General features: G+C 42.9%; 1 protein-coding gene across 1 annotated transcript in view; it reads right to left on the reverse strand.

The window, feature by feature from the left end:
• pkhd1l1.1 (PKHD1 like 1, tandem duplicate 1) overlaps positions 1-26,701 on the reverse strand; it is a 148,318-nt gene that overhangs the window by 70,573 nt on the left and 51,044 nt on the right. The window contains exons 31-46 of the mRNA XM_028790902.2: positions 26,067-26,199; positions 25,346-25,529; positions 23,375-23,517; positions 23,077-23,181; positions 22,572-22,760; positions 19,479-19,649; positions 15,155-15,372; positions 11,509-12,496; positions 8,515-8,763; positions 8,289-8,438; positions 5,458-5,632; positions 2,884-3,040; positions 1,750-1,906; positions 1,239-1,318; positions 815-944; positions 512-641 (exon numbers count right to left, since the gene is read on the reverse strand). Coding sequence (XP_028646735.2) covers positions 512-641; positions 815-944; positions 1,239-1,318; positions 1,750-1,906; positions 2,884-3,040; positions 5,458-5,632; positions 8,289-8,438; positions 8,515-8,763; positions 11,509-12,496; positions 15,155-15,372; positions 19,479-19,649; positions 22,572-22,760; positions 23,077-23,181; positions 23,375-23,517; positions 25,346-25,529; positions 26,067-26,199 — 3,359 coding nt within the window. The remainder of the gene's footprint in view (positions 1-511; positions 642-814; positions 945-1,238; positions 1,319-1,749; positions 1,907-2,883; positions 3,041-5,457; positions 5,633-8,288; positions 8,439-8,514; positions 8,764-11,508; positions 12,497-15,154; positions 15,373-19,478; positions 19,650-22,571; positions 22,761-23,076; positions 23,182-23,374; positions 23,518-25,345; positions 25,530-26,066; positions 26,200-26,701) is intronic.

Here is a 26,701-nt window from a genome sequence, read left to right on the forward strand (position 1 = left end):
ACAGGTTGAAAAAGGACACACCAAAAAGGCAGAGAATCAGGACTAGGCAATGAAAACCGAGACCTTATCTGGAAACAAGACAGAGGTTTAAATGGAGAGATCGTTGTTTTAAACGAAACACTAATCCCAAAGTGAAATCCAAGTCCAAGATACATGCAAGGTTCCTAACAGTATCTCAAATCCAAAAGCCCCTCCATACAATAAATACTTTGAAAATGATTTTAATTTTCTACACACGGACGCTACAGATAGGGTGCTGTCATCCAAAGAGTGCATTGCTGATGGCCACATGGTGCTTACTGACAACAACCACAAAGCAAACACTTGGGACAAACCAAAAAAAATTGAGAAAATGGCAACGCCAAGGGAGAAACCAAAAATGAAACGGTGGTACAAGGACCTCACCAAAGCAGCCTTAAAAATAAATCGTACAAGTAAAATGAATATGAAAATGGAAAATAAATACAAAAAAAGTTTTTCTCTGCATGAAGCATCGACGAGCCCACCATACCTGTCTCCAGTAGATGCGATAGCAATTTCATCGCCCACGTTCCAGGTCACCGACTGCTGTAGCTGTAAAGTGGAGGAGCCTGCGTTTGCTGTCTGTGCCAGTCTGGTCCACGTGACGGGGATGGGTACGCCTGAGGGGGACAGACAGGGACACGTGAGGGGCTTGTGACACAAGATTAGGAGAAGGAAGGAGAGGAACAGATTGTCTGTGAAAAGCACTGATGGATGAATCAGGGTGCTGCTTTGGGAATCGTTTCATTAGAATTGGAAGAGCCACCAGGGTTAACAATCTGAAGGATTTTACCGTGAAGGTCAAGGACTCCTTGTCTGACTGCCAGGGTCTTGGCGCCGTACACCGGAAGTTCAGGTGAACGAAGTTGGCCATAAAGAGTAATTATAGCCTTGTGCTGGAAGGGGGCAGCTTCTGTTCCAATCTGTTTAAAAATTGAAAATATAAATGATCGTGAATCAAAAATAGACCACTGGAATACTGTTTATACTTTAGAGGTCACCACCTCAGATGTGATTAAAGAAATACGCCATGCAAAAAAGATTTTTGCTTAATTTGTTACCACTTTTAGGCTGCACATTTTTGTCACAGTTAAACCATTCTGAATTTAGCGTAACTAACTCCGTCTTAAGGTTACGAGTGCAGCCTGTCCATCGAGTCGCCCGCTTCGAGGATAACAAAGAACTTGTGCTTTCAAATATGTGCCAACTAAACATACCTGCAGTGTCCCTCCATTGGCAATTAAGATATTTTCTGCCTTCAACTCAATGTCGGCCTCATCAAAGATCAGAGTTCCACCTAAACAACAAAAAAAATGTATGTAGTGGAAAAAATTCAATGTGTTGAGAGATTTGCACGTTAGAACATTAGAACATTGTCTTCAACTAGGAATCATTCTTGGAGTCTCGATGGGTCGTCCACATTAAATGACCCACATAGACTTGTGTGTGGTGAAGAAATGAGCCCACCTTACACTGGAGAAGAAGAAGTAACACGATGTCCACACGGTAGGACACTCAGGGGGCTAACTACCTTTTAGGTACGTCATCTAAGAGTCACTCACCATAACAGCAAAATGACAGCAATAACAGAATTCAATCTCATATGTTAGTACAAGAGCTCTGTGAATGGTCATGGAGACTGCTCTGTTTTAGCCTTACAGGAAGATGGCTTTAAATCTCTAGAGCTCATTCCAACATCTGCTCAACAGGACTTTTCTCTCAACTTACCTTGAATCAGAAGCATCTTCAGTACTGGAGTGCTTACATCCAGTAAGACCGTCTGTCCTTGTGAAATGACCGCCAGAGATCCCGCGTCGGGTGGCGAGTCCCCACCCCACGTAAAGTTGGATGACCAGACATCAATATAAAAGAAACTGGCATTATCCTGCACAAAAGAAAATATATACAAAATTCTTATTTAAAATATTTACTTTTACTCCAAGAAAACAGAATGAATCAGGAAGAAGCTATCCATGTCTAAGGTGACAGGTGACCCAAAGAGATTCTTTCAGTATTTTAGTAGTAAAAGAACAGGAAAGGAAGAAGTGACGGGCATGAGGAATAGTAAAGGGGAATTTAAAAAAAGGGGGCGGCACGGTGGTGCAGTGGGTAGCGCTGCTGCCTCGCAGTTAGGAGACCCGTCTGGGTTCACTTCCCAGGTCCTCCCTGCGTGGAGTCTGCATGTTCTCCCCGTGTCTGTGTGGGTTTCCTCCCACAGTCCAAAGACATGCAGGTTAGGTGCATTGGTGATTCTAAATTGTCCCTAGTGTGTGTGCTTGGTGTGTGAGTGTGTGTGTGTGTGTGTCCTGCGGTGGGTCTTTCATATCTATCTTTCTAACATATATTGTCTTTCACATCTATCTATCTATCTATCTATCTATCTATCTATCTATCTATCTATCTATCTATCTATCTATCTATCTATCTATCTATCTATCTATCTATCTATCTATCTATCTATCTATCTATCTATCCTGCCTACTACACTAAATTAAAATCTATCTATCTATCTATCTATCTATCTATCTATCTATCTATCTATCTATCTATCTATCTATCTATCTATCTATCTATTATATGGTGCCTTTCATATGTATCTTTCTAACATGTACTGCCATACACATCTATCTATCTATTTATGTATTATATAGTGCCTTTCCTATCTATTTATCTATCTATCTATCCATCTCTCTCTGTTTTGGAGTCTAGCACTGACTTCTACCCTCTGCCATGTTCAGTTCTTACAGTATTTTGTATGGCCGTGTTAAGCTGCTGGCCTTGTCTCTGATTCACAAAACTGAAGGAGATTAAGCAGGTTTAAGGATCTTAGGTCAGGTTGTGTGATCTTCCAGTTATACTCACCAGCTTGGCAATTCCATTTCCTCCAATGTTCACTTTCACGTAAGTCTGCTGGGATTGCGAGTTGTTGTTGGTGACACAAATAATCTGAGTGCTGCTGGCGAGCTGCACGTCACAAGGTGTCCCTGCTATTGTCACTTGGACATCACTGAGGGTGGAACTGAAAGAAAAAAAAAATAATAATTGACTGAGCTTTACTTTTTGCATTTTTATGTAAATCTCTAAAGTTTCTCTTTGAAGTTAAAGGTATTTAAAATAAATTAGGTTGGGATGAGCATGAGCTTCGATATTTTTTTTAAAGGTCTATAAAGTTAACTCGAGTGATGCTAAAATGGCATCTTATCACGTACTGTATTCTCAGTCAGTTTTATTGTATTTGTTTGTCATTTCTTTTGTTTGTGGCTAATCGTGTTCTCTGATGTTCCTTGTGTTTTGTGGGTGGGCCCCTCAAGAGGCAGGGCTACCATTACCTCACCATCCTATAAAGGCAGGCTGGGAAATCGAGTAAGTTGAGGTTCGTTTGAATGTGCTTTGGTGGAAGAGAGTTGTGTGGCATTAGTGCTGCCTTCATTTCAATGATCTTAGTTTACTGTAAATGTTCCTTGTTTTTGGATTCTGATTACTCTTTCACAGTGTAGCGGACCAGGGTCCATGTCCTGGGTGTCCCCTGCATGAAGTTTGCAAGTTCTTCTCAGGTGTTCTGGTTTCTTCCCATGGTTTAAACACATGCAAGTTAGGTGGGCTAACATAGCTAAAGTCACCCTAGTGTACGTATGTGTTTGTGCGTTTCTGTGAGTGTCCTGAAATGGACTGGCACATCATACATTTAACATTTATTTGTTTATCAGTCTCTTGAATCCAAAGTGACTTACTAAAGAGGTCAAAATAGTTGAGTAAACATCAGTCTGGAGACTATTTGGGAACGAGTGTGACAGGACAAGGCTACAAATTAATCACCACAAGTGAGGAGCTCAGAACAAATTCTAAGCGAGTTACAAGTCCTATCTATCAGTATCAGTGAGACAGAAATTCACCAAACAAGAGGGTCTTCAGTCACTTTTTAAGCACATTAAGGGAGTCAGAAGTTCAAATGGAGGTGGGCAGCTCATTCCACCAACGAGAATACATACATGTAGAGAGTCTGAATTGAGATTGGAAAGCACACAGCGATGGTTCCTGCCTTGCACTGATACATGCAAGCTGTCCCACGACCCTGCCCTGGATAAGCGGGTTTAGAAGAAGGATGGCAGTAACACCAGTTTAGTTCTTATCGCTTGATTGCATGCTCTGCACAGGCTCAATAATAATTCTCACCCACTGAAGCTGACACATACATTATCAGTCCAGTAGCAGCAGGCAATATCTTCATGAAATAACAAAATAAACTTACGTATAGTGAAAGAGTATAAGGGATCATAAGATTTTTCAGTTATTATTGTCTAGTTATCCATAGATCAAAGACAGCAATTCACATCTGGGCATCAATGCTCAATGACAATAACGGTGCTTGGTGATGACTTTCCAAGGTGAACCCATGCCATTGGAGCTGAAAGGTGCCATTGAGGAAAGTGAGTGACTAAGTGAAATGCAAAGATGATCTCCTTTTAACACAACAAGGATTTGCTTTTTGGTTTTCTTCCTTCTTAAAACATTATGGATTCACTGTTTTTTGCAATATGTGTGTAGTTTCAAGATACAGATCAATATTCAATAACATTTCTGGCATGAAAAGTAGACATACTGTATTCAATACATTTAAAGGCTTTTCTTCACAGTGGGACCCTGCTAGCCATAGGCTCCATTATGAAATGCAAGAGCAGGCTACTTGTTTATAATTTAGTTTAGTTTATACAATATTCTTTACTTTAGAAGACAATCTCATATGGCAAATTCATTTACACCATGATTGTGAGGAAACTGATATAACGCCAAGCTTCTCCTAATCATAACCAGACCACAAACCCAGGTATTCACCTCCAGCAAACACAAGACAGCAACAAAGGACAGAATGAACTTCACCTTATTGCTGTTAACGCCAAGCGGCTCTCAGGCCCGAGTCAGACCTGGGGTGACATGTAACAATCCACTTTACAGAGAATAATGCTTGGGATGGTATTCTGCTGCCATCTTGTGGGTTTAAACAACATCATCATCCAAACAAATCACAGACTGTGCTCTGCCATGCTATGGTAACTCATCGGTATTTTTATCTCCACGAAATTCCACACAGATTCACCTTCTGTACAGGAGAAGACAACAGGTTGGGTTTTGTTCCAAAGTCGTGACTGCTCCTAGGGGACGTTTTTGGGACTGGGCACAGGTATGTAATTAAATGTTGGTTTTCTTGTCATAATTGTTCCCCTAGGAGGATTTTTAAGTGATGGCACCTGCACTGTATTCCATCCCGGACAGAATTGGGTACTCATATTATGGGTCATGCTCTCCCATTTAGCCCTCATTTCCAAGGCCCTTGCCACAATGTAATTCATTTTTGAAGAGATGTCATCATCTATCACATTCATCAACCAGTTTTTTTGATTGATACTTTGACTGCAAAGAGCATGCAGATGTCATTACCTGAAACCTGATCCCGTGATAGTAAGGCTTGTGCCACCACCAGTGCCACCTCTTCTGGGGGACACACTTGTAATTACAGGGGTCAGTGAAGATTTATAGGTGAAGGCTTGTCGTGAGGTCATTGATGTGTTTCCATTGACAACACTCACGTCACAGACCAGCTGCGTCCCTGTACCTGTCAAAAATGACAAAAAGGTCATAGAGTCGTATTAACATGTGCATATCTACTGTAATGCTTCCGGGGTCCAGCCCCCGGAATCAAACGCACAAGCATCAGGACCACCTAACAGGAAGAAGAGTGAGGCTGGAACAAGCCAAGGTATCTTATGAAGCAATGAAACCCACCTGAGGAATCACAAACACCTGGAACGCCAATTATCCCAAACATTTTGGTGCCCTTGAAATGGGGGGAGATTGTGTAGAAAAAGTGTTGTGTGGCTGAAACGTCTGCAAATCCCCTTAACTGAAAGTCTGCAATGCGCACTTGAATCATGATGTCCAATTGTTTGATTTATTCAAAACTGTGGAGCAGAGGGGCAAATCACAGAAAAACGGATCTTTGTCACAAACGTTATGGAGGGCACTGTACAAATTCAATTCTGTTATTGAGTAAAAACCGATTTTCTCTAAAAGACATCTATTTGAGATAACTGGCACAACTTCTTCGTGTGAGAGAACTCGGCTGGGTCTATCGAGTTTGATCTTGAACAATTCACAGTAATCCAATGTCGCAGTTTCCTTTTTGAACTTGTTAGTGCTGAGATGCTCATCACTGAGAGATATTCAGATGGCCGCAGTTCTACAAAACTTTTATTAGACTAATTGTCGAGTATTTGTATTAATATTTGCTCTATTTCACAAATACAGTAAATGTTCTGTTCTATGAGGTCCTTCTGATTTTTCATTCTTCTTCCATTGCCTACGGGTTTGATCCTATCAGGGTAAATCAAAGAGTAAGGCAATTTGAGAATTTCATGGTAATCACAACGGCTAAAAGCCGATGCAACACATCATGTTCATGATGGCTTATGGGGAGTCCAAACACACACAACACAGCGCTCTGCCGTCAGGACAAATGAACATGGATGCTCTGCTGTGGGATTGTGCCATTGATGAACAATGTGCCATTGTGAAATTTGTTTGGGCAGAGGGAGTGAAACCTGCTGAAATTCACCAAAGGATGTTGGTTCAGTATGGAAGTGAAACCAGCAGACTCAACCAAAAGTTTATGAATAAGTCGAAAGGTTTAAAGCGGAAAGGACAAGTGTAACTGATGAAGCTCAATCTGGTCAACCATCACCATGGCACACAGAAGCCCACATCAGCATGATAAATGCCTTCATCAGAGATGACTGATGGATTACATAGTCCACTGCTGCTGCATGTTTGGATATCAGCTATGGTTCAGCATGTGCCAAAGTGCAGGATGACTTGCATATGATGGCTACCCAAACTGCTAACTCATCTGCGCAAGTCAACATCCTCCGGTGAATTTTAGCAGGTTTCACTTCTTCTACCCAAATAAATCTCACACATTGATCAACAGTGGTGCAATCCCACAGTACAGCGTCCATGTTTAGTAACCTTGACTTCAGCTAGACTAACGGCAGAGAGCCGTGCTGTGCGAGTTCATACTGCCCATAAGCCATCGTGAATATGTTGTGCTGCATCAGTAAACTGCCTTTACTTTTTGATGTACCCACCATAAATGCTTGAATGAATGGATTGGCATCCCGACTGGGACGGAGAGTGAAATCTTAGCAGGAGGCCATAGTGGATGTAGTACATAAGTGGAGGAGCAACTCGGCCGGGATAACTCTAGATTCCTAACCCAGTCGGGACAATCATTTAATAGATGGATGGGGGGAGTCTGGCTCTCGGGGACAGTTTATCCCCAGGATAAAAGGTGGCAGTGTTACTCTGGCATAGCCCCAGTTTGGACTCCCGCAGGGTTTCATGGGACCTGAAGTTCAGAATGGCAACCCTATAGGGATCCACAGGGCGCTGCTTTGAGGAGCTTCCACATGACCCGGAAGTGCTTCCATCATCCCATGTCATGACATCAGAAGTACTCCTGGGTCCAACATAAAAGGAGCTATCTCATCTCACTTAGAGTTGTCAGAGTTGGGAGGAGAGGGGACGAAGCTCACGGGAGAAGGAAAGGAGAAGAAGGAAACTTTACTTGATGGTGGTGATGAAACTTTGGACTCAGTAAAGGTATTGTATAAAAGAGAACCTTTATTTGTATTCCTGGCTGTGTGGGATGTAATTGTGTCTGGTGTTTGGGGATCAGTGGCACCCCCTTGTGGTCACACTATAGATTTGGATCTGTAGGCCCGAAAATGCTTTACGAGATAAGTCATAGGTGGTGTCCATGTAAGATCGGCTACTAGAAGTTAAGTCGTTTTCAGCAGTCAATGTGTTAAAGGGTATTTGACCTTTTTCTTTTTTTTCTTTGATTCTGTGTTGTCCTGGTTGGATATTAAGGACAGGATTTTACAATTTCCAATCACATTTATTTACCAAAAGTAATACATTTAACTGATACTAATTGTATTCATCAAGTATAGAAACAACACAAGATAAAAGGAGGCTAGGCGGTGCAAAGCTAAGTTATGAGAAGTTCTAAAAATGACTGGGTGACAATGTGTCAATGCCCCATGAAGGGCCACCTTTGGATGACAACAGTCAAGTTAGTGACACTCTATGTATACCTGACCGATACATTTATCCAGCTGAAGGGCGATATAAAAAACTCGACAGTCACTGCCTGAGTAGAATCAGATAACTTGATCACTTCTTAAATTTCCAAATTGTTTAAACAGATTTACCATTAGAAGGTGGCACCTCACAATACAAGGTGCTTGCGTTAGATCTCTGCGTGTCCACTATGCACGTGCTGCCGCACACAGATACACTTGAGAGCAGCCCATCAAATCCAGCTCCTTCCAGCTCAAGAATGGAACCACCGCCAAAGCTGCCTGAAGTCCAAACAAACACATCAGACAAACGAAGGAAATACACTTTTAGAAGGCCCTAAGATGTTTCTGTTTGTACCTTCATTTGGTGTGACCGACGTTATCAGCAGTTCATATTCAAAGGAGACACTGGATGATGCGTATCCCAGAACGGCATGCCGAAGAACAATTGGGAAGGAGCCGCCTGAGTGGCTTCCAACCGTGCACAGAACCTGGGAGTCGGAGACAGCCTCAACGATGCAAGGGACGTCTCCAATGGTCACAAAGATGTCTTGAACTGTAGAACCAAACCTGGATCCACTAATGGAGATGACAGTTCCAAAAGCTCCTACAAAAGAGTGCATGAAAAAGCATTGAGCAAAGACAGCATTCATCCAACGAGAGTGGCTTGATCTACATCTATGCTATGTCGAGATGGGCGTCAACGCTTGTGTGTCTTCCAAGTACAGTATTTTCAGCATAATGACGCACACTTTCACATCTATTATTCTATTACATTGTGATTTTCCCATGACTTTATGACTATTATACATAATAATTCCTTTCACTTTTAAGTCATTAATGTTCCTTACGTTTGTGATCAGTGTGTTTGGGTTGCTGTCCAGCTTTTCCTGCACACACATGGAAACATGGTGTGTCAGAGGTCAAGTTCCGACCTTGATTGGTCAGGTTCTATTGTTATTTTCTAGGAGTTACTCCACCCAGAAAACAATAATTTGTTTAGATGTTTGTAGCAGCACTGCTTAAATGGCCTACAAATCCCAGCAGCCTCAGAAGTCTTACACCACTGAGCAGCTTCAAAGTTGTATAGGGCTTGCTGGGAAGAAGGATGATTATGTGCGATCTTTCAGAAGGAACCGAAAGACGCAGAAAGAGATCACAATCACCTGATGTACATCTGTTTGTTTCTACGCTTCTAGGCCTACTTCTGCATTACAAATCACCCGTTGAATTACAGTTTCTTTCTTTCTGGATTAATGTGCTTGTGCTCTGTCTGATTGTTCCTGTGATTTCATTGGAGTTTGGTAAACATCTTTGTCCAAGGAATGCCACTCCTAAGTTCTACAGATTTTCATGCAATAACAGGAACACGGTAGGACAAAACTTTCATAACATTAAGGAAACTGTTCACTGGGCCGTTCAATTCATTTCACCATTGTCACCTCGACCGAAGTGGACTGTTTCTGGACAAGGTTGTGAGTGTTTATCGTTTACTGTTTTGTACTCAGTGCTTCATCAGGTGTAATTTGTTTAGTGCCTGTAAATAATTATTGCCATTGTGAAATTGGGGATGGCTTTTGCATACGCGTTGTTTGTTTAATAATTGCCTTCTTAATTTGTTTAATATATACTTTAAAAATTTTAATTTTAAGGGGTCATTATAAAGACAAACCAACCATTTGCCAAGCCAGAAACCAAAAGATAAAAATCAGAAACCGTTGCACAAAAAGAAAGTTAGGAGACCAAGAACAGAAAGTTATATCTAAAGTGTTTTTATCCAAACCTGGATAAATAAGAATCATAAGCATCAGAACTTATAGGCTGCACTGACAATGACATACTTCACACTCCTACAGAATTCTGGGAAAGTTGCCTAGGCAACAGCTCCTGCACCCCTGCTTGATTCAAAATGCACAGTGGGAAGATGACAACCATATTTCATTTTCAAAGAAAGGCACATAGCGACTACCTGGGTATCGAAAACCCCTCTTAAGATACATGGATCTCAAAAAAGTTTAAAGAGAAAAGTACAAAAAAAGTGAATGAAGTGTGCTCATGATAGCACCATTGGTTTTATAGTGACACACAAGAAATATTATTAAGTTGATGATTTCTTGCTCAAAATAGGTAAGAAAGTTTATGATTCAACAGTAACAGTAGGTGACCACCATAGACAGGACAACAGAAAACTGTATCGTATGTCTATGAAAAAAAATCTCACGTCACTTGTGTTGCATAATCCACATGCAATGTCATCCGTTCGTTTGCTCATAATTAATTTTTACTAAAATATTGTTAATAAAACCACTTCTGGAAAATTTCCTCACGAATGAACTAGGAATGCTCGCACTCAAGTGAAGGAACATCTGAATTGAAGACTCCCCACCACTGATTGGTCAAGAGCCCTGTCTTCAATTCACAAGCCCAGAATGGTGGGAATGTGTTGTACTGTTAACAAAGCTATTTATTTGTTAATAATATTTTATCAAAAACTACACACTTTTAGCACGTGTTGAGCATTCGACTTGATAACAGGCATAAGGATTATGCAACATGAGAATTTTGTTTCCGTTTTTGCATGGACATTTTCACATTGTATGCTGTTGTCTGGTAGTGGTGAATGTTAGATTCCGTTATGTAACAAATTGCTTTCTCTCATTGTGCACAAAAACATAAAATTAAATTTTTTTTCAGCCATCACTATAAAACATTTTCAACAAAATATCGTTTTTCGGCAGCGTATTCCTCTAGCATGGCTGTTCTCCATTTGCACTAAAGAAGAGCAGCAAGCCGTGATCTTCTGCTTTGTATGGGCTGAAGGTGCACTGGGGCCGAAATCTTCATCGGTTTGTGGGTATCATGGTAGTGACTTGCCCAGTGTTGTCGTCGGTGGTGGATGTGGACCAACATCCCACTCCTCCTTCATGCTTACCACTTGCTTGACCATTTTTGAACTTCTCAATCCATTCACAAACATTCTGCCATGGAAAAACACCGTGTCCATATTGTGCAGAAAGCTTTCTATGGATTTCAGCCTCTGTTATAAAGTAAATCACTGCTCGCTGCTCTTCTTTGATGCAAACAGAGAATGGAGCGACCATGTTTACTACAAGAAAACAACAAGTGAAACTGACTGATCCAGTCGAAACTTGATCACTGTGACCAGAGACGCACCGTGTGTCCATTTATGCATGGAGAAAGCTGTACAGCCCATCCAAACTAAATTATCATAAAACTGCAGACAATTATTATACGGTTCCTTTCACCTCTGTCTGTCTGTCTATCTTTTGTTATTTCATCTAATGATGTGATCACAGCCTTAACATTTTTAGTAGGTAAGCAGTGGTCCTACCTGTTGATGGACTGACCAGACTGACGACCGGAGTGTTTGTCTGCGAGTACAGAAAGTTTAATGAAGAGTAGACAGTCGACCAAACTCCGATTATCACATTCACATTTCCTTGGTTATGTGGAGGTGTTACACACTCAATTTCACTTGTTGAAATATATGTGATGGGACAAAGGGTGTTCCCCACGGTGACGGTCGTGTAGCCGGGATCAAATCCATTCCCAGTGATGAGGAGTGTCGTCCCGCCGAGGATGCTTCCAGAGTTTGGTGAAAGCGTGGCAGTTGCAAGACTGGATATGGTGAGGCTGCCAGAGGCTAACCCTTTGCTCATCACCACAACGTTCACAATGTAACTTCCAGCCGGCAGCGCCCCAATGGGACAGGTGATCTCTGCATCAGCGACCTCACTTGGCTGGTAGGTAAAGTTGCCGATGAAGACGACGACATCTTCAGTGTTGTTTCCAAAGCCTGCCCCACTAATAGAAAGGAGTGTTGAATTGCTGTCTATTGTGCTGGGGGTCAGACTCTGTACTACAGGAGTTGAGGATGCCGTGTATTGAAAAGAGCAGTCGGAATGGCAGGCAGCAGGGATTCCATTTACTGAAACCTGAACTCTCCCTGTTCTTGCACTAGAGGGCGCTGTATCACAGATGATGGTTGTGTAGTTCACAGACACGGTGGAGCAGGCCAAGTTGACTGCTGTCACTCCTAAGGAGCTGTTCTGTCCCGTAAACCCAGAGCCCTGAATGGTCACCCGAGTGTGCCCTGTGGTTGATCCAACACTGGGACTGATAAAACTGATAACAGGCAACAGAACAAATCGGCGATCAAGTTCATTGATGATTGTGCTGATGGCATTGCCCAGATTATTCACCCTCACGGCCACTGGTTCAGCAAAACCCACGGGCAAGACGTTTTCTGGATTCACCGTGCAATTAATTTCTGTGGATGTGCTGCTAATGACATCACAAGGATGACCTCCAACAGTTACCTTTAAAAAAAAAAGAAATGGTTTAAAAATTGTTACTCCGGACACAAAACTTTGTACTGTACAGCCAAACATTTGTGGAAATCCCATTTCAAAGTGATCTGAATTTATTCAGAGTCTGTCCCTAAACCACCACCACCCCCCATAACAGCCTCCACTCTTCACTCGTCCTCTGTGTCCATTCAGAGCATTTAGGACGAGAAGATCTGGATCACAATGGGCATTCCACTTCATCCCAATCATGTTTAGTAGGGTGGAGGTCAGGGCTTTGTGATAGCCACTTAAGTTGCTTCGAGTCATGTTAGGACAGGGAAGGGCCTTCTCCAAATATGAAGCCCACAATTGTCTAAAATGTCCTGGTGTGCTGTAGTATTAAGAGTACTCTTTACTGGAACCAGGGGTCCTAGCATAAACCCTACCATGATCCCTCCTCCATTCAAACTTTGCAACTTTTTGGACTGTATAGTGCCTACTGAATTCTTCAGGCATCCACCAACCGCAGATTCATCCATCAGACTACCAGATAGAGAAGTGGGATTCATTACAATACAATACAATAGAATTTATTTTTGTATAGCCCAAAATCACACAAGAAGTGCCACAGTGGGCTTTAGCAGGCCCGGCCTCTTGACAGCCCCCCAGCCTTGACTCTCTAAAAAGACGAGGACAAACTCCCGGAAAAGACCCTTGTAGGGAAAAAATGGAAGACACCTCAGGAAAGGCAGTTCAGAGAGAGACCCCTTTCCAGGTAGGTTGGGCGTGCAGTGGGTGTCAAAAAGAAGGGGGTCAATACAATACAATACACAGAAGAGAACAAATCCTCAATACAGTATAAAAATACAAATTTTACAAATACGGAGCAGAATTTAACAGTAGATGATATCACATTATAGGATTTGGATTTGTTTAGAATCCTGGAGACCTCAGCCATCAAGCTGCCTCCCCAGATTGGTCATTCCACAACTGAAACAGTGCTGGGCCAGCCAGTCTGATGAAAGGACCCCTCTACCTCACGATTCCTGCAATCATCCATCAGGGATGACTTTACCTTAGGCAGGCAAAACAACTTGGCAGGTGGGCCGTGGCACCAAGTGCCACATTTGAATGCCAAGTCTTCTTCTTCTTCTTGGATTCATTACTCCAGAGAACACGTCTCCACTGCTCCAGAGTCCAATGATGGTGTGCTTCACGCCCCTCCAGCCGATGCTCAGCATTGCGTATGCATGGAGACCTTGGGCTTGGCCATTGAAGCCCCGTTTCATGAAAGTCCTGGCACACGACTCTTGTGTTGAGGTTGCTTCCAGAAGCAGTTTGGACCTCACTTTTAAGTGATGCCATAGAGAGAGCCTATTTTTATGTGCTCTAAAGCTCGTGGCCCAACTCTGTGAATTTGTATGGTCTACTACTTTATGGTTGAGCTGTTGTTGCTTCCACTTCCCCACAACAGCACTTACAGTTGACATCTCAAAGAGCAGACATTTGACTTGTAGCAAAGGTGGAGTCCTGTGCCAGTGCCATATTTAAAGTCAGTATGACCCAGTGGTTGTCAATGGGGTCTGCATGGCTGTGTGTTTGATTTGATGCCCCTGTAATACACATGAACTCCATCATTTGGAGGGCTGTCCTCATACTTTTAGCCGTACAATGTATCATTAGTGTCACATGACATAGCATCTCACTTATGCATCACTACCCAAGCCTCCATTTTCTCTTTCTTTGGAAAAACACATCACTTCACTTTCTGTATTGCCAAAAGTTATAAATATCACTCTTTTGTGATTTATTTGATTTTGACTTCATGCTCCATCTTTGACTTGTTTCAGGCAACTCCTTTGCCTTTTGCGCTCCACTGAGCTACCTTTGTTCAAAAGCATGCTTGAATTAATAACTCTTTGTATTTATTTCTAAAATATTCCATGTGGTCCTTTTTATTATTAGCTGGGGTTTGACAATGAGTTTTCCCTCTAGTGGGCATTTGTGGTATTTTTCATGACTTTGTGCTTGGGAACTCTTGTATTCATAACAGCTGGAAGATATCATTTCTCCAGTGTGGCCTGGGCCTTTCTCAAGGTCTTCTCCTGGTTGAATGGAAATGCTCGAAGCAGCTCCATGGGGAGAAATCCAGGAGGTGTCCTAATTAATCATCTCGACTGGCTCCTGTTGATGTGGAGGAGCAGCTACTTGACTCTGAGCTCGTCAACTAATTTCTGTCTTTCAGTGGGTCCACAAATAGATCACCACTGTGTTCCTCACCTTATCCTACAATGTCCCACCACCTGCATGAGGAGTCGTAAGGGTCAGGTACATTGTGATTCAGGTGGTTTTCATAATATCCATTGTTTAAAAATAGATGGAAAAATGGATACATGGTGTTGGACACATGTATTATGAGAATATCTTCACAAGGAGATCTACACAAGGAATGCCAAGACTTGTGTGCCTCCATCTTAAGTAGGTGGGAGGTGGGACATAATATATCACACGACTTGTGCGTCTCCTGACTGGCAATGATCACATTAATGGAAAGCAGCATGCCAACAAACATAAAATTTGACTAGAAAATGGAGGAGTCTAGAAGACAAAATGGTGCTGTGGTGACATCACCACACATATGGATAAATCATAAAAACATTGAAAACAACCAAAACTCTCCATGCTTACTTGATTAGCACATGCAATATCACTGAATCCTGTGCCCATGATGGTGAGCACTTCATAGATGGTCCCACTGGAGGGGCTGATGCCTGTTATGGTGGGAGAGTAACAACTGGAGAAATGGAAGAAGAAGCCGTCTCTGCTTGTGTTAAGGGTAGACGTCAAGCTGCAGTTCAGAGCTGTCTCTGTACAATCATTCACGTCACGTCTAGAACGAGGGGTGGCTATAAAAAAAAAAAATGAAGAATTGTGTTACCATAAATTATAACATTAATGAAAAAAACAAAACAACCCAAAACATATTGTTTAGCTGTATATGGTATCTATATCAAGAATATCAAAAAGTACTGTGGACATCTTAATTGGAAAAAAATGTATAGAATCTCCAAATGTGAGGCTGTGGTAGGAAAAAAGTGGACCACCCGTTCTGAGTAGGAGGAGAGTTTAAGTATCTTGGGGTCTTGTTCATGAGCGAGGGTAAATGGGATGGTGAGATTAACAGACGGAACAGGGTGCAGTTATCTGGTTGCTTTACTAATCCATAGTGGTGAAGAAGGAGTGGAGTCAGAAGGCAAAGCTCCCGATTTACCAGTCATCCACATCCCTACCTTCACCTACTGACCAAAAGGACAAGATCGGGGGTACAAGTGGCCAAAATGAGCTTATCTTGGTGATAGGGTGGGAAGCACAGACATCCAGGAGAGGCTCAGAGTAAAGTCGATGACCCCCATATCAAGAGGAGCCAACTGAGGTGGATAGGGCGTCTGATACGATTGCCTCCCAATAGCCTCCTTGTGGAGGTTTTACAGACTAAAAATTAGGGTTAGGAGGAGCTAGGAGGAGACCCTAGGGAAGACCCCAGGCCCGCTGGGAGGATTATATCTCTAAGATGGCCTGAGAACACCTTGGGATCCCACAGCATGAGTTGGCAAGTGAGGGTTGGGGAAAAGGACAAATGGACCTCACTGCTAAGACGGTTGCCCCAATGACCAGGCTTCCGATAATCTGGGAAAGTGAATAAATGGAGGAATGAAAGAATATAAGAATATTAAAACAATTTTGAAGAGAACAGGCCATTAAGGTCAACATGACTGTTTGCCTGGATTTTTCAAAAGAACATTGAGTCGAGTTTTAAAGGTGTAAGGAGAAAGCTATGTTTGTGTAAAATGTAATTCTTAGCAACTTCAATCATGATATCTTTTAATGTCTGTTTGCTCAAACCTAAAGAATCGACTCCATCAGTCTCTCCTCTTAGCTCAGCCCTCCTCTAATCTGCCTAGTTATTCTTCTCTGGACTTTCTCTAGTGCTGCTTTGTCTTTTTTTGTAATATGGAGACCACAACTTCACACAGTACTCCAAGTGCAGCCTCACTAGCATGTTATATAACGTAAGTGTAACCTCCCTGGACTTGTACTTTACACAATAGGGTGCTACTGTATGTAACCTGACACCCTGTCAGCATTCTGTCACTCCAGTCCACTACTCTCAGGTCCTTCTCATGAGCTGTATGAACTTTCAGGTTTCAGCCCTCCCAATGCACATTCAAAACTGACATCACTGCTTCCTTCCTGCAGTTCTTTACATTTACCACCATTAAATTTCATCCTTCATCTTCATCAGTTTGCCCAGGTTGCTTTATAACGATTTTGTGGATTCTCCATTATCTGCCATCCCACCCAGTCTGGAATCATCATGAACCGCCACTAGCTTGTTCTTCATATTCCTATCAGACTCTTCATGTATTTTAAAAAGAGCAGTGGCACCCCAGCTCCGACACCTTAGGGGAACCACTTTTAATGTCACCTAATTATGAAGAAGTTCTGAAAAGGCCAGTTTTGTACCAACCTACCCATTGTGGCACCAGTGCTGATGTAGGAATATAATGTAACATAATCCTCTCACTCCAATTCAGGCCATGACAGGACAAGGCCTGTTCTGTTAATTAGATTTAAAATGGGTGTTAAATAATGATGTGATTGTTGTACTGTACTGCTGTTTTCAGTTGAGGGAGATAGAAGACTTTCTTTGTACTATGCGCTTGTAAAGTTGTGAATGAATTCTAAAAGGTAATACGGGTAAGGTAATACCACAAGGGGCAGCAGTCCATTTACACTATAAGTCTACTGTGTCTTCACAAAGTCTTCAGACCTCTTCACTTTTTTGACACATTTTGTTATTTTTCAGCTTTGTACAAAAATCATTTCAGTTCGTATTTTTCTTATCAAACAACACTAAATGTCCTAGAATGACAAAGCAAAAACAGGATTTTAGGAACTTATGCAAATGTATTACAAATAAAAAAGCTAAAATATCCCATTGACCCAAGTATCCAGACTCTTTCCTCTGACACTTGAAACTTGGCTCAGGTGCATCTCATTGTATTGATCATCATTGAGATGTTGCTGCACCTTGTTTGGAGTCCACCTGTGGTCAATTCAATCGATTGGACTGATTAGGAAAGGCACACACACTTTCTGTAGAAGGTCCCAAAGGAGCAAAAATCAAGCCAGGAGGTCAAAGGAATTGCCTGCAGAGCTTAGAGAAGGGATTGTGTCAAGGTGCAGATCTGGGGAAGGCAGCAGCACTGAAGGTTCTCAAGAGCACAGTGGCCTTCATAATTCTTGAATGGAAGAAATTTGGAACAACAACAAATCTTATTAGAGCTCTCCATCGGGCCCAGCTGGGCAATTGTAGGATAAGGGCCTAAGTAAGAGAGGTGGCCAAGAACCCACTGGTCACTCTACCAGAGTACCTGTGTGGAGATGAGAGAAACCACCAGAAGGACAACCATCACTGCAATGCTCCACTGATTTGGGCTTCATGGCAGAGTGACCAGACAGGCGCCTACCAGCGGAAGCACACTTGAAGTTTCCAAAATGACAATTAAAGGCCTCTCAGACTTTGAGAAACAAAGTTCTCTGAAGGAAACCAGGCACAGCTCATCACCTGTGCAATACCACCCTGATGGTGGTGGCAGCATCATGCTGTAAAATTGGGCTTGAGGGAAAGCTCAACGGAGCAAAATACAGAAATATCCTTAATGAAAGTGCGCTCTGGACCTCACACTGGGCCAAACCTTCACCTTCTAAAAGAACAACGCGAAGACTACACAAGAGTGGCATGGGGACAACTCTGGGAATGTCCTCCATCATATCTGGATAGACTTGAAAAGAGCCGTCCACTGATGAGCTTCATCCAACTTCATAGATCTTGAGAGGATGTGCAGAGAGAAAATGGCAGAACCTCCCCAAAGCCAGGTGTGTGAAGCGTGTTGTGTGAGACCCCCGACGACTCCAGGCTGGCATTCCCTGCCTGATGGGTTTGAACTAAGCACCGAGTGAAGGGTCCAAATACGTGTGTCAATGGGATATGTCAGTTTTTTAGTTGTAGTAGTTTCTTATGTCCTGTTTTTGTTTTGTCATTCTGGGGTACTGAGTGTTTGATTTGGGGAAAAAAATGAATTTCAATAATTTTAGCACAAAGCTGCAACGTAAACAAAATGCGACAAAAGGAGTCTGAAGACTGTCTGATGGTGCTGCACCTGATATCCCAAAAGGGCATACAGAAATTTGACCAAATCTATGGCAGAAATTAATTTTTTCCACCACCATTCAATATGCTCTCACCCTCTTTGACACCTTCCACACATCAAAGCTCCCGCTCCATTTCCATAGAGGTAACGTCCACCAGAGACCTGGGCCTCTCTGTCAAGTTCCAGAGTAACATGACCTCCATGCTGTGCTGAGTCCCTACTGCTCCAACAGGCCTCTGTATTCAGTTCCTACCAGATGGGACAACCCGATGCAACTTCAGCCCGCTAGCAATCTGGCAGTCTCTGCACATTTCTCCCGTGTGCCTATAAGAGGGCCAAACTGTAGCTTTTCTTGTGTCACATGCATGCACATCGGTAACAGTTTGAAGGTTTAGGTGACACTAATTCACCACTGAGACAATAGGTGGCACTGTAAAGTATCAACCTCTCTTCTTTCCCTTCTGCAGAAAAGGACACCATCTGACATAACTTCCTGGGTTTGTCCACCTGGACTCCCCTCTTCCTCCCAGAATGCCTTAAATTCAGAGGAGCTGCCGTCCTAGTCAGTCTACCTACGTCAGAAGTCGGGATGAGACTTTTTTTGTGTTATAACACGTGTTTTCTTTGCATTTATTGTTTAAATTATATGTGGTTTTCCAGCAAGGTGCTCCAAATCTCTAACCTTGTCCTGTTATTTCTTTCACATTGTTTTAACTGAGTTTTGGCATCACAAAGTTCCTTCCTTGCAGCTGAAAACAGCTGCTGCATTCAGAATGAAAGTTGGTAACGATACTCACTTGGCACATAATTAGCTTCTTGTCCAGCGACAGAGATGTGAACCTGCTGTTGGCTGTCTGGTAAGGCCTGGACGGTGACCACTCCTTGGAGGAACGTGGTTTGGGCTGCGTCGATGTAGCCGCTGCTGTAATAATACACCCCTGGAACCAAAAACTGGTACTGGAAAAACCCTGAAATGAGAAAAAAACAAATTGATAATATGAAGTTGTTATTGAATGTATACCAATGGCTGGAAGCTTCTATACGGGTGGACAGATTTGATTTTCAAGTAGCCTGACTGTTTGGTCTCTCATGAAGGTGATGGATACTCAGCTGTCAATCACTCCTTTTCAGAGGCAGCTTTGCCATGTGAGACTGGCCTCTGTGGTTTTGTCACCAGGCTGTATTGCAGTCAGCAGCTCATCCATTCATCAGTTTTCAGAGCTCATCAAGCTCGTCCTCGTCCTCGTCACGCTCACAGGCATCAGTCAGATTTGATTCAGATGTGCATATCCAGAGCCTTCCCCTGGATGGGTTACCAGTCCACTACAAGTCACGCCAACACACACACACTTTGGGTCACATGCCAGACGTTATTTACTTCACCAGATTGTCTATAACAGGGGACCCCAACTCTGGTCCTGGGGGGCTGCAGAGGATGCAGGTTTTCATTCTAATCCTTTTTCTTAATGAGTGACCTGTTTTTGCTGCTAATGAACTTCTTTTGAATTCATTTTAATTGACCTGCTGTTGAAGACTCACACGCCTCAATTGTTACTTTTTCCTTAATTGGCAGCCAGTCATGAGATACAAAATAAGCTGAAACAGGACCAGCAAAATATCTGAAATTAAAGACAGGTGACGGTCTCAGGAATGCTGATCTGCTCAGGACTCCAAAATATTTGTCCAGCACTTTTAGAAAAGAGAAGATCAACAACGTAGGAAATGTTTGCTATGGCACAATGAGAGCAGCAATTAAAGGAATTAAAGAACGGGTTTAATTAACAACAAGACTCGACGCCCTAACCCTAACCCTAATTGAGCAACTGGTTGGAGTGAAATTGATTGGAGTCTGAGGCCCTGACTTAGGTGGTCTTCTGTTGGCTCACTCACTTCACATTTCATTTCTCTTTGGGAGCCGTTTAAGAAAAGAAATGAAGCAGAGGAACAAATCGTTAAAAAAACAAGTCGATTAAAATGAATTCAAAAGAAGTTCATTAGCAGCAAAAACAGGTCACTAATTAAGAAAAAGGATTAGAATGAAAACCTGCAGCTGCCAGAGTTGGGGCCCCCTGGTCTGTGGATTATGTCCCTGGTGGGATTCCACCCAAACTTGAGAAGAACATGCAAACTCCCGCGCAGACGACATCTCAGCTGGCAGTGAAGTCCGAGTCACGACACTCACTGGTCTCTGTAGGTGAAAGTCCAGGCCTCTCGTATTCAGCAGGCTGTTTTGTTTAGCAAAGCCAGGAATCCCTAGGACTGATCAGCAGGACGTCTGTCATGGCCGATTAAGAATTTAAAGTTTGATATTATTACCAATAGTCCTACTCAGTGCTTGCCTTTCATTAGTCATGCTGGTCCAACACGAACCTTGGATTGAAAGTTCACTCTCTGTTATTGGACTACTTGTCTCCATCTCAAGAACTTTAGATATAAATGTCAGTCAGTCATTATCCAACTTGCTATATCCTAACACAGGGTCACGGGGATCTACTGGAGCCAATCCCAGCCAACACAGGGCGCAAGGCAGGAACAAACCCTGGGCAGAGCACCAGCCCACCACAGGACACACACACACACACACACCCTCACACCAAGCACACACTAGGGACAATTTCAGATTGCCAATGCACCTAACCTGCATGTCTTTGGACTGTGGGAGGAAACCGGAGCACCCGGATGAAACCTACGCAGACACAGGCAGAACATGCAAACTCCACACAGGGAGGACCCGGGAAGTGAACCCAAGTCTCAATACTGCAAGGCAGCAGCACTACCACTGTGCCACCATGCCGCCCAGATATAAATGTTTTTGGACTATTTTTATTTTAGCTCTTTAGGGACAGGGAGACTGGTCAGAACTGAGGGAAGGATGAATGCAGCCACATACAGAGTTGTTCTTGAAGAAGTTCATGCCACCTCAGACTGGGGTAACAGTCTAATGACGGGGGGCATAGAACTGAGACAAGGCTGGTCAGATTATTGAGGGGATGATGAAAGCAGCCACTTACAGAGAGGTTCTTGAAGAAGACCTGCTCCAGATTGCATGCCAGACTGCGGTGACGGTTCACCTTTCAGCCCAACGATGACCCAAAGCATACAACCAAGGCTTCAGGACAAGTCTAGGAGTGTCCTTGAGTGGCCCAACCAAAGTCCCAGATTAAACGCGGACCTGAGGATGGCAGCTGACTGATGCTTCCCATCCAATCTAACGGAGCTCAAGAAGATCTGCCAGGGAGAATGGGATAAAATGCACAATTCCAGGTGTGCCAACCTTGTAGAGACTTACCCAAGAAGGTTTGAAACTGGTGAAGGGGCTGCTACAAAGTACCGAGCTAAGGCTTCGAGTACTTCAATGAATGAGAGACTTTTTAAAATAAATTTACAAACCCTCCTGAAAGTATGATGTCACTTTGTCGTTATGGATTATTGAGTGCAGCTTGATGGGCCAAAATGGCCAATTGATCCATTTCAAATGACAGTGAAGTGTGCAGAAAACAATGTTGTTTGAATCCACTGGACAGGAAGGTTGTTCTGTTTCAACAATATGAGACCACTCTTAAAATATTTTCATTACAATAAAAAATAATTTGATAATTTCTTAAATATAAATGATGACAGTGCTCTTTTGTTTAAAAGGTGTATGCCTTTGCTTTATTGTTGGTGTCACTGCTGGCCTGCTTTCCCATTACTTTTTCTTTGTGGCGGATTCACTTTGCTTTTGGAAGGCTTTTACTACGGTACTAATTATTAATATTAGCATCCATAGCTAAACCGTATCTTTGTAGAATTATTCAATGTCGAAAGTGTGTTTGCCACTTTGATATACATGGCCAACGCAGGTCATTGATTTCTACAGGGGTCTGGAGTCAGTTTACTGTGGAGCTTACCAGATGGAGTCCCGCTCGGCCCGCTGTTAAATCCTTGGCCGCTAAAGGTGGTATCGCCAGGATTGGCAACACTGAAAACCCGGTAGCCAATTCCACCAATGAGGGACTGAGCCTGCCACTGCCATTGAACCGTGTCTCCAACAAACACCTCCAAAGATGATGGCGTCCAAGCGTAGCCAATGCCTCTGTCTGGAAGAAAGCAGATGAAGCTCTAATAAATCTACAAAACTTCCCATCTCTACTTTGTCAAGCTCGTTTAATCCGGTGTAGCATTGCATTGGCCAGGATCCACCAATCAGCATCATTGGGCAAGACGGGGAACATTCACTCCTATGGCGCTAGTCTAGAGCAGTGGTGCTCAAAGAGTTCTGGCCAAAGTCAAACCTAACAGCATCATTTCTGTAACCCTTTGGCACCGTGGACTCTTAGGCTCACGCGGCCTTTCTAAATGTCTTAAATGAGCACCTCTTGTTTCGGTTTTGGTTATGGTTGTCGTCACACTTACTGATATCAATGCCAAGATTGGTGACCACGTGGAGGTTTCCAGCAGGCTGAACAACGCATTCCAGTTCGCTTTCTGTGGCCAAGGTTACTTTGCAGATGTTGTTCCCTTGGAAAAGATAAGAGAAGATTAGAGGAACAAAGTGAAAGGCACGTCTGATTAAGACTAAAAGACTCTAAATAATAAACAATTCCAGAATATCTATAAAATACTTTTTACTGAATGCCTTATTATTCCAAGATCACTAAATTGTCTATGGCAATTCAACATGAAAAGTGCAATTAAAAAAAACAATTCTTACCCATTAAGACTTGGGTGTCATTGGGATTTGTACTGAACCCCGAACCTGTCACTGAAATCGTGGTGCCACCATACATGGAACCTTCAAGAGGAGACACGCTGTTGATCTCCAGAATGTACTCGATAGAAGTGTTGACGCCATCGCTGTCCAAAAAAAGGCCAAAGTCACAAGTTAGACGGGCATTATGGTGGGGCATTGAACAGCCTTGTTGCTTGAGAAGTCCCCCCTCCTGCCCTGCACAGGCAGGTCCCGTAGGTTGGCTGGCAAAGTAAAAAATCTTGAACAGTAAGAGCACCTGTTGATCACAGTTAGGGTTCCATTCATAGCTGCAATTATTAAAATGGGGAAATAGCATTTGAGTCACAATAGTAAGGACCGATGGACAATGAGGTGCACATCATTAGAATGGTGGGAAGGCAACAGGGTGCACAGATAAGATGGGAGCGGGACCCCATAATTTAGTGGTCTGAGCTCTGGCAGGCTGAACGAGATCACACCAACATCCTAACTAGTGATCCTCCCTGAAATCTTGAAGACCTTTCATACTGGGAGGCAGCTGACACACCGTGGTGTCCCTTGTGTCTCCAAAAGCTCCTTTAAGGGTCACACTATGTACTGTATGTCCACAGCACCCAAATATTTTGTTGAGTTTTTCCATCCACATCTCTTGCGTTTGTTGTCTACCTGCAGCTTTCAATGTTATGAACCTCAAAATTCCCAAAAAGAAACTGAACCAGTAAAAATTAATTCTGTGTGTGTGTGTGTGTGTGTTGAGAGGTGCAATGGGCAGATGAGATGAAATGATGAATACAAGCCTTGCTCAGGGTGTCACATGTGTGACAAGAATGAGTGAGCACAAATAGTAGCCCTGCGGTCACAAAGAGAGACTTTATACTGGAGGCTAGTAAGACTTGTGCAGAATAACATGGGGACAACTGACAGCCGAGTACAACGGTGGGGCAAAAAAGATCAACATCAGAATGAGTGACTCAATGCACCCTATGCTGGTTGGTCCTATCCATGTAACTAATTCCACTTGTGGTCACGAAAAACAAGACTTTGTGGTTGGAGTGAGCCAAGGAACACAGATAATGGGCTCACCATATATGAGGAAACATCATCTTGGTCCAGTTTCAGCGCTGTGAGGACCAGAATGGGGCAAACCTCCACAAGTCCTTGGATTCAGCTTGACAGGCGTCATTGATGCGATGAACTCTCAGTGATGTGGGGAGCACTTTCATATATTAAAATTCTACCGGATATCTGGACAATATCCAACAATCAGGGGCCTGGAACACTCAGGGAATGGTGAAGTGCTGCATGGAGTCTACTGAAGTGGAAGGGGCCATCCAGCTGGCCCATGTGTTGCCAGAGTTCTCCTTCAGCTCAGCTGGCCGAGTAGGAGGCTGTATGTCAGGATTTAAGCAGGACTCCGTCACTGGCTTTGGTTTCTTTGATCTTTGTTTACCTGCCAGGTTGTTTTTGTGAATTACAGTCACAACTCAGTTAATGAATCAAAGAGCAAAACTCCTTTTGAATGAAGTTGGTGTAACATGTGCTATGGTGCAAGCCCGAGTTCACGTACCCAGACAGCCATGGTAGTCACTGTGCCGCTTCCATACATGGAATAGTCATTGATATCATGTGTGCTGTAAAACACGTATTTATACACACGTGTTTAGGTACTTCATGTGTACCATGTAAGGAGTGCAGGGAAAGAAGCAGCGATGAATGGGCTTTCGTTAAGGATTGGGACAAAGTGCAGACAGAAAAGGCAGCTGCAGAAAAGGATCTCTCCTAATGCCAGAGATGTGAAGAAAGCACGTGAAGACCACCCTGTAGCGAGCCCACTAGCTTCCTTCATGTGGAACATTTCAGTAAGGTACACCATACAGTATGCTTGATGTCACCTCCCTGTGACTTCTCACTGCCACCTGACAGATGGATAAGAAAACCAAGACAGAGACGTACCTCGCGTTGGCGTATCCCCAGTTTCCTACTTGCAGGAGGATGTTGTAGGTGCCCGGTGGGAGGACTGGTAGAGTGCAAATGATGACACTGTTTGTCCATTCGGTTATCTTACAGTTTGAATTGCCGATTAAGACCGAGCTTTGGGACTCAAATTGGCTTCCTGAAATAGTAAGGCTGGTGTTCCCTAAAGATATAAAAAATAAATGAAGTTTTATAATTGGACAAACAGATGAAGGACTTGCAGACCTGCAGTACAACAGCCGTGGTATGATTACTGCTTACTAGCCAATAATCAGCACCACTGCATCAAGCGCCACTCGTTCAGTCGCTCCCAAATAAGTTGGATGAACGTTTACATGTCATGGTGGACATTTGTTTATTGAGGAGGACAAGCTTAAAGTTCTTACTTCAGATGTGATGTTAACGCTGGACATCCTACCTACTATACCAAATTCTATCTATCTATCTATCTATCTATCTATCTATCTATCTATCTATCTATCTATCTATCTATCTATCTATCTATCTATCTATCTATCTATCTATCTATCTATCTATCTATCTATCTATCTATCTATCTATCTATCTATCTATCTATCTATCTATCTATCTATCTATCTATGCCTACTATACCAAATTTTATCTATCTATTTTATAGTGCCTTTCATACCTATCTATCTATTTTAAAATATTAATTTAACAAGTAGAGCCACACACTTACCCATCACATTAGTGGTCTGAGGGCTGATGCTCTCAATGATGGGGGTCACTGCCATGTCGTATGTGAAAGTCGTGTCAAGGGAGTCCTCCATTCCAGCCGTCCTCACCGTCAGAGTGACAGCACCAGGGGCCGCCTGTCCAAAACAGAAAGTCCCCTTTGTTAGTTGGTTAAAGCTTTCTGTTGGGTGTTTTCTTACTTGAGTGGCTTTGTTGTTAACATTTTTGACCTTTTGATTCAACCGCCACCTGCCTTTTCTGTCTGCTCTTTCATTCAGGCCATTCATTGTGCAGTCATCTCCTGGTCAAGAGCCTTTACCGTCTTGTTAAGGACCAACCCAACAATGCTTTAGTTACCATAGATTAATGATGTAAGTTCAAGTTCAAATGAATCTGTAGTAGAATGAAATCCTTAGTTGCTGGTCTCTCACTAACTAGTGACAACAGTGACAACAGTACAACACCATCAAGAGACGAGGGACACGCCACTTGTTACAGAGAGCACCAGATTGTAGCAGTGTTACCGTGGGAAGAACTCTATTTCCCAGCAGCCCAAGAGGCATTACTCGCATGGGATGACTGAAACGGAAGTAGGGGCGGCTGGGGATGAAAGAGGCAAGCAGGAAAGCTGAAAAGGGA

The sequence above is a fragment of the Erpetoichthys calabaricus genome, chromosome 13, assembly GCF_900747795.2.
Source record: "Erpetoichthys calabaricus chromosome 13, fErpCal1.3, whole genome shotgun sequence".
Classification (NCBI taxonomy): domain Eukaryota; kingdom Metazoa; phylum Chordata; class Cladistia; order Polypteriformes; family Polypteridae; genus Erpetoichthys; species Erpetoichthys calabaricus.